General features: G+C 40.5%; 1 protein-coding gene across 6 annotated transcripts in view; it reads left to right on the forward strand.

Moving 5' to 3' along the window:
• Window positions 1–3,946: 3,946 nt before the first annotated feature.
• The window catches only part of LOC308570203 (uncharacterized protein), a 91,839-nt gene continuing 76,497 nt past the window's right edge, over window positions 3,947–19,288 (forward strand). For 4 of the 6 annotated variants that reach the window (XR_014000967.1, XR_014000968.1, XR_014000969.1 and 1 more), the window contains exon 1: window positions 15,997–16,076. Coding sequence is in view for 1 of the 6 variants with exons in the window: in XM_081165028.1 (XP_081021154.1) it covers window positions 16,003–16,076 (74 nt within the window). In the remaining 5 variants the exon portion in view is untranslated. Of the gene's footprint in view, window positions 4,063–15,996; window positions 16,077–19,288 lie in introns of those variants that run through there. The other 2 variants (XM_081165028.1, XR_014000966.1) reach the window with 2 other exon arrangements.

The raw sequence follows: 19,288 nt of genomic DNA on the forward strand, positions 1-19,288 counted from the left end.
AAATTAGAAGATTAGGACAATGGTTGGCAATTTTTTTTAGCCATGGGCCGGTCTACTGTCTCTCAGACCTTGTGGTGGGCTGGAGAAGCAGCGGGGGAGGGGGGAGCTGGAAGAAGAGGTGAGGGGGGAAAGTAGTTCTCCTCCCCACCCCCCGAGCCTCTGCGCTTACCTTCCCTGGGGCTGTCGCCGCCGCCGCCACTGCTGCTGCTTCTTGTGGGTAGGCAGAGCGAGCTTCTCCGCTCCACTCTCTGGCTCACAGGATCACCAGGGTGGCGGTGGTGGTGGAGGGAAGATGAGCGGTGCGAAAGGGCTGGCTCTGGAGAGGGGCTGCTTAAAATGGCACTCAGTCAGCTCAGCCCAGCCCCCTTCCTCCTCTAGGCAGGGCGGGGAGAAGCCAGGAGGAGGGAGCAAAGAGGCGCCACTCCGGTGTGTGTCTGCATGGCAAAAATGGCGCAGGGGGGAATATGGCGCAGCCTGAATGAACAGAATCCCCATGCTGATCCACGGACAGTCCGTGAGCCGGATCCTGATTCAGCCCATGGGCCTTAGTTTGCCAACCCCTGGATTAGAAGATCAGGAAGGGCAATACCATACCTAATGCAAACACACACCTCTGCTGGAACAGCCCTTAAGATGCCACAGAAGATGACTGTTTTCCTGGTCTCCCTGCAATCTATGAAGAATGTTTAGACTTGTGGCCATTGGCTAGGCCAGATGCAAGATATGAAGAATGGTCTGCCAAGTAGCTGTTGGCTGTATAGTGGCTGGTGCTGATGAGAGTTGTAGTTCAACAACATCTGGAGGGCCACAAGTTCCACTTAGTCCAGCCTTTCTCAAGCTTCGGTCCCCAGATGTTGTTGAACTACAAGTCCCATCCTCCCTGACCACTGGCTATTCTGGCTAGGAATGATGGGAGTTGTAGTCCAACAATATTGGGGGACCCAAGGTTGAGAAATGCTTAGACTGTAACAAGTTTAGCCTTTCAGTTTGAAGGAGTGTCCTTCCCAATCTTCCCCATGAATAACCCATAATTAGAAAGGAATTTGGTGGGATGACTGGAGTGAAATCAAGACACATCAGCTACATTCTGTACCTTACAGAATCACGACGAGGGTATTCTATAGGTAATAGCAGACATCCACTAAAGTTATGGCTTTAGTGTTAGCAAATGGCTCCACCTTCTGTTCTTCATGTGGAAATACTCAAAAAACTTTTTCAAGGAAAAGCTGTTGATGTTGTCTTATACTGTTGGATGATATATATACCTTAGTACCAGCTTAATGTCAGTAGCAGTAGGATAATCTAGAGAAAAGCAAAGGATAGATGTATTTTAGCTAACCTTTCACTGAGCTTAGGAGTCTGTCAGTGTTTGCACTCATTCCATCCAGTTGTTCCTCAGGTCTGATTTTCATATATATACATTTGTCTTGGAATAGCGTGTTTATTTAATTTTTATTTATTCAAATATTATATACTGCTATTTCATTTTTAAAAAATCAAAGCAGTTGGCAGCCATAGTTCATAAAATGATACAATAAAAACTACCACTATACGGTGGCTTTTCAGAGTATTACTGAGAAAAGTGAGAGAGCGAGGCATCATCCAGATGTTCAGAGAGGCCCTTCCAAGCGTAAAGGGCAGCAAAGGAGAAAGGATGAAGTCATTTGAGGAAGCAGGAACCTGAAGCTGTGGATGGAGAAGTAAGGATCACAATAAGGATGTACTGGGATATAAGGGCAGAGAACTGCGAGTAAGGCCATGGAGTGTTTTGTTGCGGGGATTTAAGGAGGGGAATCATGTGATCAGAGTGCTAGGATCTCTGAATGATTCTGGAAGCAGAGTACTAGATAGGTGTTGTGGTAAAGTACCTGCGAACAGTACTTTGGTAAGTGGAGAAGAACCCTTGTTGAGGATGCTGTTCTGTACCATTCAGTAGCTACCATCTTTATTTGGGGGGGGGGGGGCAAGCAGCAGAAATCTATGGGCTTGAAGCTTCAGCTCCAGTGCATTGTGAGTAAAAAGCTGCCTGTGCCATGTTTTTACTTAGCATGTGCTTTGCATTTGGGGAAAATTAACATGGTGCTTCCAACCATGACCATTTGGGGCACCACCTGCAAGATGCCCAGGTAGGAAGGGGTCCTGGGTATCCTGCCAACACTCCCATTGGCCCTTATTCCAGCAGGAATAATTCTTTAATTCCCATATTTTCCCTTCGCTGAACTGGCATTTGAAGTGAGTTTCTTTTAGATCCACACAAGCAGAAAAAGAGGACTCATGGATACAAACTAAATTTGTTCTTTCACCCACAGTGCCCTTTAACCGTTCTGCCAGGTGTGAACCTTTTTCTCACCAGGCTCTTGAATAATGGCTACCTCTTTGATCTAATGCAGGCATGTCCAACAGGTAGATTGTGATCTACTGGTAGATCACTGGACATCTGTGGCAGATCACTGGTAGATCATTGGCTCTCCCCAAAGAAGCTGAGCAACTGTGGCTCCCCTAAAAAAAGCTCAACATTTTACCTCCTTCCTAAAAGAAGCTCAACAACTTTGACCCGAACCCCCCAAAATGGGGTAGATCACTGCCAGTTTTTAACTCTGTGAGTAGATCCCCATCTCTTGGGAGTTGGCCACCCCTGAATGCATAGTGCAATCAATCAATCAATCAATCAATCAATCAATCAATCAATGCACAAGCTGTGAGAGGCTTAGCTGTGCTGCCTGCCAATGCCCCATGTGGAAGGTGCCCAGGCAGAGAAGCACCCTCCTAAAAATCAAGCACTACAGGTGTGCATTGTAGGCAAGTCTACATGTCTGAAGGCTTGCTGGGGAAAAGGAGCGGGTGGTCATTCATCCAGATAAATAAATAACAACCTTTACACATCAGAATGCACTGGCCTGCCTGCAATTTAAGGAGGAGATGAGGTTGCTGCCCTTTTGAGTGTTGCCACGTTCTGGGAGTTGTGACTGTGCCAACTGGCACACCAGACACACATGTTCACACTGGAAATGAAACACACAGAGAGAGAGATTCACTGGGCTTTGTGCTTTCGGCTGTGTGCGAGGGGGTGAGGGCGGCAGCAGCAAAGGAGCAAAGCTATCATCAGGACAGAATTTTGCTTGGCAACTTAATGAGCCGCTGGTTAGATGAAGCATGCCATTTGGTACATGCAAAAGCTGCCCTTAGTGTCGGGGGGGGGGGGAATTAAAAAGGTTAAAATGAGAAATTACCCCTTTTCAAAGGTTACAGGGAAGGAGCTGATATTTTTCAGACTGCTTTCCACAATAGGGGGTGTTGATCCTCTATACAGGCTGCAGCATCAAACAGTTCTGTGCACAATGTTCTGTTAGACCAGCTTGATGATTTTTAATCTCTCCTTCCAAGTTGATTAATCTAAAATGAGTTCATTTGAAACAGGGCAGTTTGTGCAGGTGTCAAAGACTTCAATAGCACACACAGCTATTTTTGAATTTTGCCACAAGGTACACTTTTCTCTCTGAGAGAAATGGGAAGAATGGAAAAAAGAAATATTTGCTGTCAGAGACAGAGGGGATTGGAGAGGGGAGAATGATTATAGAAATTAGACTAAGAAAAATATTCTGAATTCACCTTGATTGCTTTTTTTATTCTTCTGTTTCACTCCATATCTTAAGAAGATCTAAAGCATTAGGAAGATTATTATTTTATACACAAAAATATTTTGAACAGCACTTTGACTACAAACTGATTTCTCTGCAGAGGACAAAAATGCTACAATTTAGTGAGTGTTTTCCTCTCTGCAGAGACTTCAAAGAGGCTCCCTAAAGGCAATGATCAACTGACTATCAGTTAAAAGGAACCTCTTTGAAGGCACGCTTCCTGAACCAATCAGGGGAAAGCAGATCTTCCGAGGAGGTTGCTCTAACTGACAACCAGTTGATTGGCAGTTACAGCGACCGTCTTTGAACTTTGACAGTTGTGGTCACAGGTGCTACTCATTATGGCATCAAGTACCATACCCCACTTCTGCTGTTCTATGTAACCCATGCCATTGCTAGTGAGGAGAGATGAGAATGGTGCTGAGTCCCCAATTTATTTATCTTTTTAATTAATTTAGAACACTTGCTGACAGCCCAGTCAACAAATTCCTCTGGGTAGTACAAACTGGGTAGAGTTCAAATAATATATAGTTTAAATATTAAAGCTTTAGTTAAAACATTTAAAACAACCCTGTTACGCTGCCACAAGCAGCATAACAACATTTTAAACCCAGCAAAAATAATCTGCTCCAAGGGCAAAAGATGCTGCTAAGAAACTGGGAGACAAAAAAGCCATTCACCTTGCACCAAAAGGATGTTAATGTAGGTGTCGGGTGATCAACATTGGGGAGAGCATTCCATAACCAGGGCACCACCACCAAAGAGACTCTCTCATAATTAACATATTCCTCACTTGTTTAGGTGGGTGAACTTGGAGGCAAACCTTTGATGATGAACTCAAGGTCTGGGCAGTACACTCAGTACACCCATTTGTGTTCTAAAATCATCCACATTGCTGTCAGTGTGTTCTAGTAGTGATAAAATATTGTTCAATTTATTATACCATCTACCATGGGAAAGCTGGGGTCTTCAGAAAGATTATTTTTCTCTCCTATGTCAGAACATTGGTACGACAGGCACACTTTCTGACACAAACCTGTTGATCTTCCAGTGTCCTCAAGAGATGTCAACAATCTTTAACACAGATCAGACACAGAAAGTAATCAGAAATGAATGAAAGTGATTTTGATTTATTATGCCATCCATCTCAACCAGAAAAATGTGATGCATAAAACATCCTCATACAAAGACCAGCAGGTCTGACATGTATAATTTATGACACATGCCAGTCATACACCAACTTGTTGATATTACTTATTCATGAATACACAGAAAAGCTTGTCGCGGAGAAATATAACCAAATGTCAGCCTATTATCCCGCACACTAGTATCTATCAAAAGTGTTAAAGGTTACAAAACAACCCATCATTTTGCCGCTGTTATCATCCGGTGGCGGAACCTGTTGAATATAGCGCTATTGATTAAAATATCCACTGTCTTCCCACTTATGTCATCTCTAAACAATAATTACAGTAAAATATCTAGAAATATTGGACAACAGTCAGCCACAGCTATGGACTTTTGGCTCCCATTGATTTCAGTGAGGAAACTTGTGCATAATCTCTCCATCTTAAATGTGCTTATGTTGGGTTTGAACCAAACACTAAATTGGTCCTTGATAAATGGATTCAAGCCATGATGGTGTAGGAAGGAGTCACAGCTTTGTGGTGGTGAACTAGCATAAAAAGTGTTAGCTTTAAAGCTCTGTGCCTGAGTGCGCTGCCAGACTTCCCCAACCTGACACTCTCCAGATGTTTTGGACTACAGTCTCCATCAACCTCAGCCAGCAGGGTCAATAGTTGGGGTGATGGGAGTTGTAGTCCAATGGTGTCTGGAAGGCACCAAGTCAAGGAAGTATGATAGAGGCAAAATGAAGCATGTTAAGATCCATGAATCGCAGTGGGAGAGTTAATGCAGATGGTTAAATGTCTTCCATTGAAATCCAAGGGGCTTAAGTCAAATGCTTTAGATTGTCTGGATCTACTGCACAGCTGTGAATGCAGTGATACATATATTATAAATATGTACTATATATTTTGAATGTGCCTGGTAATGGGTTAGAATCATAGAATCATAGAGTTGGAAGAGACCACAAGGGCCATCGAGTCCAACCCCCTGCCAAGCAGGAAACACCATCAGAGCACTCCTGACATATGGTTGTCAAGCCTCTGCTTAAAGACCTCCAAAGTAGGAGACTCCACCACACTCCTTGGCAGCAAATTCCACTGTCGAACAGCTCTTACTGTCAGGAAGTTCTTCCTAATGTTTAGGTGGAATCTTCTTTCTTGTAGTTTGGATCCATTGCTCCGTGTCCGCTTCTCTGGAGCAGCAGAAAACAACCTTTCTCCCTCGTTTGTTGTGTAATGTGTGAAATGGGTTTGTTGTGTAATGTGTTGTGTAATGTGTGAAATGGGTTTGTTGTGTAATGTGTGAAATGGCCTTTAGGTATCAAACACTGTTGGGGGCAGACAGAAGACTACTTCTAACTACTAGGAGAATAATTATGCACCATTATAATGATTTGTTGTCCTAGCATCAATCCTATACAGTGGTACCTCGGGTTAAGTACTTAATTCATTCCGGAGGTCCGTTCTTAACCTGAAACTGTTCTTAACCTGAAGCACCACTTTAGCTAATGGGGCCTCCTGCTGCTGCCGCGCCGCTGGAGCCAGATTTCTGTTCTTATCCTGAAGCAAAGTTCTTAACCTGAAGCACTATTTCTGGGTTAGCAGAGCCTGTAACCTGAAGCGTATGTAACCTGAAGTGTATGTAACCTGAGGTACCACTGTACATCTCTATGCAGAAATAAGTCCCACTGTATTCCATGCAATTTACAACCAAGTAGGCATAGGGCAGAAATTTGATTCCGATCACATTTAAAAGTGAACTGACCTAGTTTGCACTTTCCTAAACAAAACACAGCCACCCTTTGAAATGTGAAGTTATCCGAATTTTGCAATTTAGTTCTCCAGCCAGGATAAAGTGTGCAAAAAGTGCACAAACCACATAAAACGTTGTGTTCTATTGGGGGAAATGTGTGTGTTAGGCGAAATTGCGTACAAATAGGAGAAAATGCACTAAAACACTGACGAATATTCACAAGTACTTTATTTAAATTAACAAAATGGCAAATCAGCGTGGGAATGTGGAGAACTAAGCTTCAGGCTAGAACAGTGAGGCAAGGAGAGAACCAGAACTTGACAGGCTCCCCCAGCCCTACTCCCCACTGAGAGCCAGTGTGGTGTAGTGGTTAAGAGTGGTAGTCTCGTAATCTGGGGAACCGGGTTCGCGTCTCCGCTCCTCCACATGCAGCTGCTGGGTGACCTTGGGCCAGTCACACTTCTCTGAAGTCTCTCAGCCCCACTCACCTCACAGAGTGTTTGTTGTGGGGGAGGAAGGGAAAGGAGAATGTTAGCTGCTTTGAGATTCCTTAAAGGGAGTGAAAGGTGGGATATCAAATCCAAACTCTTCTTCTTCTTCTTCTTCTTCCCTAGTAAGTGCATATACAGGATTGCAGCCTAAGCTCGTGAGTAGTATGTAGTGGTTGGGGACATCCAAACTTATTTGCTATAACATGTTGGTTTGTGGAGACGAACAAGTCCCCTCCCCCTTAAAAAAAATCAATTCTGGCAGCAGCCACAACATGAGGGATATTTTAAAGGTCAAAGACTCTTGGTTTCCTAGCTATTTTAAGCAGCCCAGTTGGACATGTTTGCAGAGTTATTCTATGCATTATTCATAGCAGCAGGGAAATGGCTCTGATTTGGAAATGTTGATTCTTCCTGGCATTTTTGGCTGTGCAGTTGCATATTCCAGCTGTAGCAAGACACCCCCACCTTTCTTGCCTGTCTCTTCTGTCTCTTCAGTGAAGATGAAAGTGGGTCTCGTGGTTCTGTTGTTGAGGACACCCATCTGCAATTGGGTACAAAGTGTACTATAAAGCCAGCTAATGGCCCATTATGTAAGAGGAGAAAGCTGGTGTCCTTGTACTTTTCAAGCATCTCCATTGAGCCTAAGCAATGGGTGCCTTCTTTATTTATTTCATTTCAATGCCACCCTTCCAGGGTCCCCATTGTTCTGGGAAGCATTCAAGAACAGAACAATGGTAAGTGTAGGTAAATGTGATCCTTGGTTTGAATGGATAAGCCAAACAGAACAAACTCTAATGTGAAATGATTTGGACTCGTTCAGAGAAGGAAACGTTTGGCATGCATTCATCTACGTTTTCCTTCTGAAAAAAATGTATTGTGGCCAGTTATGCTTATTGACAGTGTTTGAAAATGTGCCGTGCAATCTTATATATGTATACTCACAAGTAAGGACTGTTGACTTCAGTGACACTTCGTCCTAAGTAAGCATCGATAGGCTATAATCCAAAGCACACATTCTCTGTATGTTCTGAGTGAACATACTGTTTATTGCAGATATTAATATTGCACAGCATGACGCAATTGGATGCCTCAAAGCAGGCTCCTTTTGGAATAAAAATTGTCCAGACCCATAATTATTATGATTCAGAGCTTTGCTAACCAGAACTTCTTCAAAATAGGTACTAAAACATTAACCATACACCCAGAAAGTTGAATACAGTGGTGCCCCGTGAGATGAATGCCTCGCAAGACAGAAAACTCGCTAGACGAAAGAGTTTTCCGTTTTGGAGGTGCTTCGCAAAACGAATTTCCTATGGGCTTGCTTCGCAAGACGACAATGTCTTGTGAGTTCCTGCTGGGTTTTTCCCCCCTCCCCCCCTTTTCTAAGCCGCTAATCTGCTTATCAGCTGATCCGATCAGCCGCTAAAAGCTGCTAAAAGCCGCTAAAAGCCGCTAAAAGCCGCTAAAAGCCGCTAAAAGCCGCTAATCCGCTCATCCTTCAATGGGCTTGCTTCGCAAGACGAAAAAACCGCTAGACGAAGAGAATCACAGAACGGATTCTTTTCGTCTTGCGAGGCACCACTGTAAAGCAAATGCATATTCAAGCATAGGTTCTTCTTCTTAAATATATAACATAATAACAATCAGAGCAAAAATCAAAGCTCTACCTCTCCCATAACTTACATCCAGCCTAAGGCTATGAAGCTCTTGGAGAGGCTTCATTATCACATCCTTCTCTCACCTGAGAACAAAAGATAAGGCAACTCCCTTTCACAATGGAGATTTGCAACTGAATACCTCAATCAGATGTTCTTTTTTAAAAAAATATTTTTTATTGAGATTTAAGATCACCCACCAACACCAATAAAACATCAAATCTTATTACATATATCCTACTTTATGCTCCGTAGAGCTGTTGACGTCCGTCCTTCCCTTCCATCAGTTTTCCTATTCTATTCTATAGTTCACAGTTTCTTTGATTAGATATTACAACATGACATAAGATTTACTTCAATCCTGCCAAAGTTTTCAAATTTGTACAGTTCTCACTTATATAAATCAAAAATTTACACCATTCTTTTTGGTACTTTGTCTCCTCCTGATTGCAAATTCTGTGTGTCAATTTAGCCATCTCAGCGTATTCAACCAGTTTTATCTGCCATTCTCCTATTGTCGGCATCTCCTGTTGCTTCCACTTTTGAGCTATCAGAACTCTAGCTGCTGTTGTTGCATACTGATAATCTTTGATCAGTCTTCTTAATATCTTCTCCCACCAAACCTAGCAAGAATTCTTCCGGCTTTTTGGGAAAGCTATACTTAAACATCTTTTTTAACTTGTTATAAATTGATTCCCAGAACTCTTTTAATTTATTACATGACCACCACATATGATAGAAGTCGCCATCCTTTTCTTTGCATTTCCAGCAAGTTTTACTACTAGTTCTGTACATTTTTGCCAATTTGGTGGGAGTAAGATACCAAATATAGACCATCTTCATAACATTCTCTTTTAAGGCAGAACAAGCAGTGAATTTTATACTCTCATTCCAGAGTTTGGCCCATACATCATAGTCTATGTTGTGTCCTAGATCAATAGCCCATTTTATCATAGCCTCTTTTATAAGTTCGTCTTTTGTATTCCATTCTAATAGGAGATTATACATTTTTGAAAGTAGTTTAGACTTACTTTCTATAATGTCTATTTAAAATTTCAATTTTTTGGCTTCAAATCCTATTTTTTTGTCCTCTTTAAAAACATCATTGACTTGATGGTATTGCAACCATCCTGTCAATTTTCCAGCAATACAATCATAAGGCTTCAATTTCCAACCTTTTTTGGCCTTCATCAGAATCTCCTCATAGGTGGCCCCTCTCCCTTCTATGTTCAATTTTTTAACTGTTAACATATCAATTGGTGACACCCACCACAGTGTTTTCCTTTCCAACAAATTCTTGTTTCTGTCCCAGACTTCAAATAGAGCACTCCTTATCACATGATTTGTAAACCCTTTATGCACTTTTGCCTTACCATACCAAAGATAGGAGTGCCATCCAAATCTATTGTTGTGCCCCTCCAAATCTAACAAATCTGGGTTCTCCTGGGTTATCCACTCCTTTATCCAAAATAAACACACTGCTTCATAATAGAGTTTCAGATCAGGTACAGCGAACCCCCCTCTTTCTTTCTTATCTGTCAGTATTTTAAATTTGATCCTTGGTCTTCTCCCTTGCCATATAAAGCGCGAGAGAGTCTTTTGCCACTCTTTAAATTGTCTTAAACCTCTTATTATCGGGATTGTCTGGAACAAAAATACCATTTTCGATAATAAGTTCATTTTGATCACTGACATTCTTCCAGTCATTGACAGCTTTAGTCTGTCCCATATTTCTAAATCTCTTTTAATCTCCTTCCAGACTGGTTGGTAATTGTCACTGAATAAGTTTATGCTCTTTGCCGACATCCAAATTCCCAAATATTTAACTTTTTTGACCACCTTGATTTCAGTTTCTTGTTCTAACCTTTCTACTTCCCTTTTTTCTAAATTTTTGCCTAACATTTTCGTCTTTGTCTTATTCAATTTAAATCCTGCCAGTTGCCCAAATTTTCCCATTTCTTCCAAGGCTATTTTTACATTTTCTTAAGGTTCTTCTAAGGATAATACTAAGTCATCCGCGTAGGCCTTAAGTTTGACTTCTTTGGTGCCTATTTTGACCCCTTTTATCTCTGTTCTTCCTCTCAGGCAATTTATTAGTACTTCTAATACACTGATAAAAAGCAGCGGAGATAGTGGGCAGCCTTGTCTGGTACCCTTTGTAATGTCAAATGAGTCTGTTAAGGTGTTGTTCACAATTAATTTTGCTTTCTGCTCTGAGTAAATTTCCTCAATTCCTCTTAAAAAGGTGCCACAGATCCCCATCTTTTCTATACTCTTCTTCATAAATGACCAGGATACATTATCAAATGCTTTTTCAGCATCGATGAACATCAGTATGGCTGGCTTATCATTTCTTACTTCCAGGTATTCCAATATATTAATAATATGTCTCACGTTATCCTTCAATTGCCTACCTGGCAAGAAACCTCCCTGGTCTTTATGAATTAAATCATTTAATATTGTCTTCAATCTGTTGGCCAAGATATCTGCAAAAAGTTTATAGTCATTGTTTAATAATGATATCGGTCTGAAATTTTTAACACTCTGATGGTCCGTATCTTGTTTGGGGATCAACATTATATAAGCCTCCTTCCAGGAGTTTGGTATTTTCCCTTTTCCTTGTAAAATAGCATTCATTACTTCCCCTAGAACCGGTACTAGCTGCTCACCAAGTGATTTATAATACTTAGAGGTTAACCCATCCGGTCCTGGGGCTTTGCCTTGTTTCATCTTCTTTATTGACTTTTGGATTTCTTGATTAGTTATTGGGGCGTTTAATTGTTCTCTTTCCTCCAATGATATCTGTTTTCCTTTATAAATTTCCAAATAACTTTCTATCTTTTTTATATCTTCTTTTTCTTTCCTGTAAAGTTCCTTATAGAATCCTTGAAAGGCTCTTCTTATTTCTTTTGGATCTTCCATCAGCTGTTCCCCTATCCTGATTTTATTAATTAAATTTTGAATTTGACGTTTTCTCAGCTGCCATGCCATGTCTCATTAACTTTACTTTCCATTCCACTTCTTGATTCACCAACATGGAATACTGAGTTTGTAGCATTTTGATAGTCTGTTTAATGTGTTCATCTTTAGGTTTTATTATCATTTTTTTTCTCATTTTCCATGAGTTGAACCAGAATTTCTTCTTTCTTTCTTTCTCTTTCTTTCTTTTTATGGCTATTTTGCTGGATTAGGAAACCTCTCATGACAGCTTTACTCGCTTCCCATACAGTGTCCAGACTGGTTTCTTTATGTAAATTCCATTCAAAATAATCCTTAATTGTCTCTTTCCCTTTCGCTACTATTTTTGGGTTCTCAAATAAAGTGTCATTCATCCTCCATCTAAATGAGGATTGTTCTCTACCTTTTAATTCCAGATAAATCGAATTGTGGTCCGATAGAGTTCGTGGAGTGATCTCAATTTTATTTACTCTGGAAACCAGTTCTTTAGAAACCCAAACATAATCTATCCAACTCAAGCTTTGGTGAGGTTCCGAGAAAAAGGTGAACTGTTTTGTAATTGGGTGTTTCCACCTCCAGGTATCTATTAAACCAAAGTTTTCAACCAATTCAAAAAAAAATTGGGGGAGTTTACCCTCATTTATATTTTTTCTCACTTAATCAGATGATCTAAGGTTAAACACTAATGTGTAAGATAGCAGAGAACATCAACAGTTAATTGTCATCATCCTTTTATAAAATACTTTACTGATAATCCTGAAGAATGGCAACTACCGAAATCACAGATTGGATTTTGGCAAACTTAACTAGATTGATCTGTCCGGGGTGTGTGTGTGTGTGTGTGTGTGTGTGTGTGTGTATCCCTTTCTATCTTTTTTGTAGTTGCTATATATTGGGTTACTATATTTTTTTAAAAAAACAGCCACAGTTAATTGTCAACTCATAAACTTATCAAGAGCTTCAGTGTGCTTCAATAGATCTTTCCCAATGTTAAACCCTTTCAGCAATAAACATACATGCCTTTTCCATTTCAGTGTGCAATTAAACAATTATACTTAATACTGTCATGAGTTGTGGGCAGGGGGTAGGCTGTATGCTAAGATCCCTTGAATTCCTGGATCCAGCAAGTGTTAAAATTTAAGCAAGGATTCAAAATCACGGCATAGCCAGGCCAACTTCCTGGTGAGGCCCAGATACTGGTTGACAAGGTAACAAGGCAACAATGGTTGTGGCTCTGTACCAAATGTCTCTCTCAATTTGCTGGTAGTTAGAAAGAGAAGGGCCAGAGTTGAGGTAGGAGCTAGAAGCTCAAAGGAGGTAGAAGCCAGAGAGAGAGAGAGAGAGAGAGAGAGAGAGAGAGAGAGAGAGAGAGAGAGACATGCTTGATTTCTGCTTGAATACAAGACTGCAGGTATGGGATAAGCAAGACCCTCTTGGGGTGTTAATGCTGTGACCCCTTCCATCATAGGCTCAGATTGTATATATGTGTAAATGAACCATATATCTTAAATACACCACAGTCTTTGCCATCCCTGATTGCGAGGAAACCAAACCCTGAGTAAGTGCCTGGAACCCCTGGCGATTGGCGATTAGGGAGGTGTACAATGATACATAGGAGTGTGGTGTAATGCCCATTCTAATGGGATAAAGCACATCATAATGATATATGAATGCTGTATATTTCCAACCATGTTTCAGTTCTCCTGTTTTTGCTTGTTACTCTTTTCCTTTCCATATAATATAGTGTGGGAACGCTTTCCTTTTCAATGAAAACACTGGTTGCTTTTTTAAAAAAACAAAACAAAGCAAAGCAAAATATTAATAAAACCATGAAAAAGCCAACAATTAAAATACAATGATTAAAACATACCTACAGAACACCCATAAAAGGGCAGCCTCACATATTTAATTTTTGTTGTTACAATGTTTTAAAAGGCTTTTTCAGGGCAACAAAAACTAGCAGAGGGAAATCACTGTTGCTTGCTCTCGAAACATCCTTCTTTACCTAAATTACTAATTACACACTTCACTGCCCACCTGTAATTATGATATGAGTAGAAATTTCTACACCTCAGCAATTTAGCTGGTTCTTCTTTCTAAAAACAGCCAATTCAACTCTAATGAATCTCACCACAAAGCAGCACAATCCTGTCAGAGTAGAGTGGCAAAACCTGAAAATGAGAGCTGCCATCTGGTCAGTATTTCTCCCTGTCCCCACCATCTCATTTTTATGAGTTTTTAATCCAAGGTAATATCATAGAAAAGCTTAGCCGGAAATTGTGCAAGGTCTCTTGCATCTATTTTAAATCTTCTATCCCTACGCTGATAAATGAAAATGTACAGGCCATGAATTGATGGGAGGAGAAAGAGGAGCCCATGCTTACCAACTCTTTTTCCACCCCCAGATTTCAAAGATGAGAAATCTGTGATTAGCCTCTCCCACAGGTGGGATGTGTGTGTATATATAAATATTTGGATTATTATCTAATATTCAAGATCTGGATGAAATTGCACATGGTGGGAGATAAATCTAAAATTAGATGGGGAAGAGATTAAGATAAAACTATATCAGTGAAAAGTTGATCTTATCAACACACAAAAATAAGATACTATTAGTGTTAGTATGAATGCTCTCATTTATCAAATACAGCATTATGCATTGTAAACTTATTACAGGCTTTGCTGAATTCAGACGCATGCCATTTGATGCTAAAAACCAGTAATTCTGAACTTGTGTTAACATCTAATCTTCTTCTCTAAGCCACAATCAGACGTCTGTAGATAAGGAATATCATCATTCCCATTTTCCTGCAAATGAGTTGGACTGCATCTTCTTTCAGTATTACATAATCTCTTCTCTACAGAACAGATAATAATTATCTGCACTCATTAATTATGTGCTCGTAGACATAGACTTTCCGCTGTTAACCTGGCCATATGGCTTTCAGGGATATGCTCCTTACATCATGATGGATGGTCAATTGTCAGTCTTCCAAGGGCAGGTGTTGCCCAACACACACACACTCTGTGGCGAAACTAATTGATCATAACACTATATAATTATAAGTTACCTTCCCATTGGACACTATTTCTCTTCCAGAGTTAATAGCTAATTAAGTACTTTGTAAGTTTTACATAAAGTGGGGGGCAGTTACACAGACTGGGCAATGAGGGGCATAGCAATTTGAAAGTATTCAAAAGTATAGTAACAAATACGAATTGGAGCTAGAAATATATTCCAGAGTCCAGCCAAACTTAAACTCCAATTAATTCAACTGGAAGCTGTCTCTTTCTGTGAAATCAGTGGGACCTCTAAATGCTTAATTTTGGGTCCTGCACCTAATCTTTGGCGTCTTTCTTCAGCTGAAACTCACTTTTCAGATAATTTGCAATTATTATCTTTAAAATGGGCTGGTATAATGGGTTGGATCTGGACTAAGTTTGTTGCCTGTAACTCTGAAAATTAAACACATTGGGCTTGATTCATTCGTTGCACTTAATTCCCACTGAAATCAGTCTAAAAAGTTAGTCATAGCTGGGTTAAATTCCTTTGATTTCAATGGGAATTAAGTGCAACGAATGAATCAAGCCCAATGTGCTTAATTTTCAGAGTTATTTGACAGCATCATTTGGAGTTGCCACTGAAACATGGTGGAAATTTTCCCTATTCCCCTCCTAACACTATTATGCTGCACAATCGCCCATCTCTACTCCACATCACTGGTGGCGGCTGGGCAAACAAACAGTGTAATTGCACCTGAGAATGATGGAAGAAGCTGTATCACGCATTATGGAGGGGGTGGCGGCTGCCATTTAAAGCTTTGCTGTTTTTGTAATATTGTATATGCCCCAAGCCACACATTTGATTGTTCTGGATTGTACAACTCTTTCATTGAAGTCAATGAGACCTTGGAATATTCACACCAGGCAATCAGCTCATTGGGAGCTGATTCCTATGTGAAATATATGTGTCAATGGAAAATCTCAATAAATCTGGCATGAAAACTATGTACAAGAGCAGCTATGGATAAGAAACTACTATCTCCTATTTAGAGACCTTTTTGCAATGTTACCTGGACCCTGTATCCCAGTGTAACTATCAATCTTTTGTTTATTCTTCCACAAGTAGTTGATGGACTTAAATGCATCTTTCTGCACATTCAAATTCCCTGGACGCAATGTCCTCATATTAATAAATTTGATTACTTGAGCAGCGTGATACACCTGTCTTTCAAGACATGATATGAAATGGCAACATTCAGAGCAGCGGTGAAGCATTAAGTAACTTCCCACCAATAAATAATTTTAACAGTGTCATATCCTCTCAAGTCTTTTAGAATTAACTTTGTTAATTTTTGTTGTTTCTTTCTTGCTTGGAACATGCAAATTAATGTGATGAACCAGCAGAGAAGTGGACGCAGATTTTCTGCTAAGACAATCAACTTAATGAACGGGTAATTAGTGTTAAGAGCATTAGTAGCATTAAAGCTTAATGAGTTGATTCTTCAGCATGTCACATCCCTCATTCCACAGTTTACCAAACTAAAAGTTTATTCCTCTTTTTGAAATGAAGAATGCTTTTAGATATGAGGTAGAATAGAATTAAGTGGGAGGGAAGGGTATGAATTATCGGCGTAATTAAAATGAAACAACTGAGAAAGTAGTTCATTTTAACTAGCCGTTTTAGTCGAGTTAAACTAAGAACTTCCAGAAACGCAAGGTGTAATACAGTTTATTAAGATTTACAGAAATGAGAACACGTATTACTTTTCCAAAAGTTAACTGAAGGGAAATATTGCAATATAGAGTGGGGCCATTTTTAATTTTTTCTGTAGTTTTCAGGAACATGTTTACAAGATGGTGAGAGGCCCTTATGGAGACAGGGGTTTTATAGAGGCCATACAAAGAGCCAGGTGATACTTACCTGGCAGGGGAGACACCTTGATCATACAAAGAGCCCGGTGAAACAGACCCACCTCAATTTTTTCTCCAACCATAGTATTACTGTGGGATTTTTGTTCAAACAGGAATGGCAAAATTGGACTCGGGGGTCAGTTTTTGTCAAATTTATATGAAGCATAACTTTTTAGGATTCAAGTGTCTATTGGTCAAATTATGTCCTAGATCAAATTTACTGCAGCTGCTTGCTAGCAGAGATAACAAGATTATTAGGCTCGTGAGAAGCTTCAGACAGAGAGGGTCATTTCCAACGCTGCTCTGCTCACTGCTAGTATGGGTTTAATTTAGCACAGCAAAATTGTCATGAAATGTAAACAGCCTGCTATATTCGCCAACACTCTTGCCTTGACAGCAAGAATGAAATAAATTAATGATGTTTTATTCACCTGTCAAAAGGAAATTGCTCAACCCAGCTGGGTGAGCAGGCAGAGGTTTGTTAAAACCAGATTCACAGATGAGCTGCAGCCCTCAAGAGCGCATGACACTTATCCCAAATTCCATTCAACAGATCCACCATAATCAACAGCCCTCAATGGTTATTCTTGCTTTATTACCTGGGATAACAGGGTAGACTAGAAATTCTATGTGGTTTCAGATGAAAAAGCCAAGCTAGATCAAGCAAAATTTTGATTCATCTCTCTGAAAATTAGATTATACTTATCAATTTCTTTTTGAATAACAGAAACCAATATATATAATTAGGCAGGTAGGTGGAAAAGCGGTAATTTTGTTTAAATAATCCTCTCACATTTCTGAGTAACTTTCAGTTAGTTTTTAAAGAATGCTCAGAGCTTGTCATCATGCATGATCTTTGCCCAGAAAAGTGACATATAAATATTTAAAAATCAATTAATCACCACTGCCCTTTAAAAACTTTGCTTACCTTTCCCAATAATAAAAATAGGCCAGGATCTGTGGGTTTTTACATTGTGGAAAGTGTTGTGGCACAAGATTTTTGTTTCCCTGGCAATGACCTCTGCTGTTGTTCTCCTATCTTAAATATTCCCAAATGACTGTTTTCAGAATATTCTTCCCTTTCCCTGTACTGCTGCTCCAGATATGTCACCATTATCAATTAAGCAGTTTGTGACATCCAATCATCTCTCCCCCATTTCCATTCCATTTGCATTCTGAAAGTCAATTGGGCAGAAAGATTAATCGGAATATTTATATTATGGTTTAACAAATGCAGTACAGTGATAAATATTCAGCACCTGTCAGAGTGGCCATTCATTAAAATTAGGGGAGTAGATGAGTAAGAAATAATCAATGCTTGTTAAGGAGAGCCACCAAGAATGGGAAAATATTTGCTCATTATCTCCTAGTTTTATCTGGCCCTTTGGCTCATCAACATTCAGCCACACTGCCAAAGAGCATGAAGGAGAAAAACTGCAAAAAGACAAGGACAGGAGAGAGGAAAGGAAAGTGATGGCATCTTAGTGTTGTTCTGATCTGTATAGAAGCATTTCCCTTTGCACACCTTTCCCTTGGCACATGCAGACGGGCATACGGGGTTGAGAATGGCACGGAGCATGGACTATGCAGAATTAGATAAATTAACTGGAAGGGTTTGAAACCTGCGGGACCAGAGATTCTTAGAAGACTGGCGTAAATATATGAACAATTTGAAAAGTAATTGTAATGAACAGATTACGCTAGGAGGACTGCAAGAAGTTTTGTAAGGAGGGCTATTTGAAATATTGCAAGAAAGACTATGAGGAGAGTTACTAGTTAATGATAATTAAGGGTAATTAAGAAATGCAGAATAAGTGATAGAGAATGAAAAATCATCAGAGGAGTTGACGGAAGTCTAAAATATTGCATAAGATAAGAAGTTATGTTATATGATTGTTGAAAATGATATGTTTAAAAAACCCAATAAAAATGTTTGTGTGTGTGTGTGTGTGTGTGTGTGTGTGTGTGTGTGTGTGTGTAGATAGATAGATAGACAGATAGATAGATAATGGCATGGAGCAATCTGCCAATATGAACATCACAGAGAAATATTGGGCACATAAAAAGGTAAAGGTACCCCTGCCCGTACGGGCCTGTCTTGACAGACTCTAGCGTTGTGCACCCATCTCACTCTAGAGGCCGGGGGCCAGCGCTGTCCGGAGACACTTCCGGGTCACGTGGCCAGCGTGACAAAGCCGCATCTGGCGAGCCAGAGCTGCACACAGAAACGCCGTTTACCTTCCCGCCAGTAAGCGGTCCCTATTTATCTACTTGCACCCGGAGGTGCTTTCGAACTGCTAGGTTGGCAGGCGCTGGGACCGAGCAACGGGAGCGCACCCCGCCTTGGGACTTCGAACCACCGACCATGCGATCGGCAAGTCCTAGGCGCTGAGGCGCCACCCACGTCCCTATATTGGGCACATAGTGGGTGACAATTAGAGCTGAAAGAGAGGGTCAGAGCCTCTCTTTGCCAGTGACTTATTGGCACTCCTCCCAAAAAACAATCACTTACCGTATTTTTCGCTCTACAAGACGCACCAGACCACAAGATGCACCTAGTTTTTGGAGGAGGAAAACAAGAAAAAAAATATTCTGAATCTCAGAAGCCAGAACAGCAAGAGGGATCGCTGCACAGTGAAAGCAGCAATCCCTCTTGCTGTTCTGGCTTCTGGGATAGCTGCGCAGCCTGCATCCGCTCCATAAGATGCACAAACATTTCCCGTTACTTTTTAGGAGGGAAAAAGTGAGTCTT

The sequence above is a fragment of the Podarcis bocagei genome (assembly GCF_964188305.1).
Source record: "Podarcis bocagei genome assembly, chromosome: 12".
Classification (NCBI taxonomy): Eukaryota; Metazoa; Chordata; class Lepidosauria; order Squamata; family Lacertidae; genus Podarcis; species Podarcis bocagei.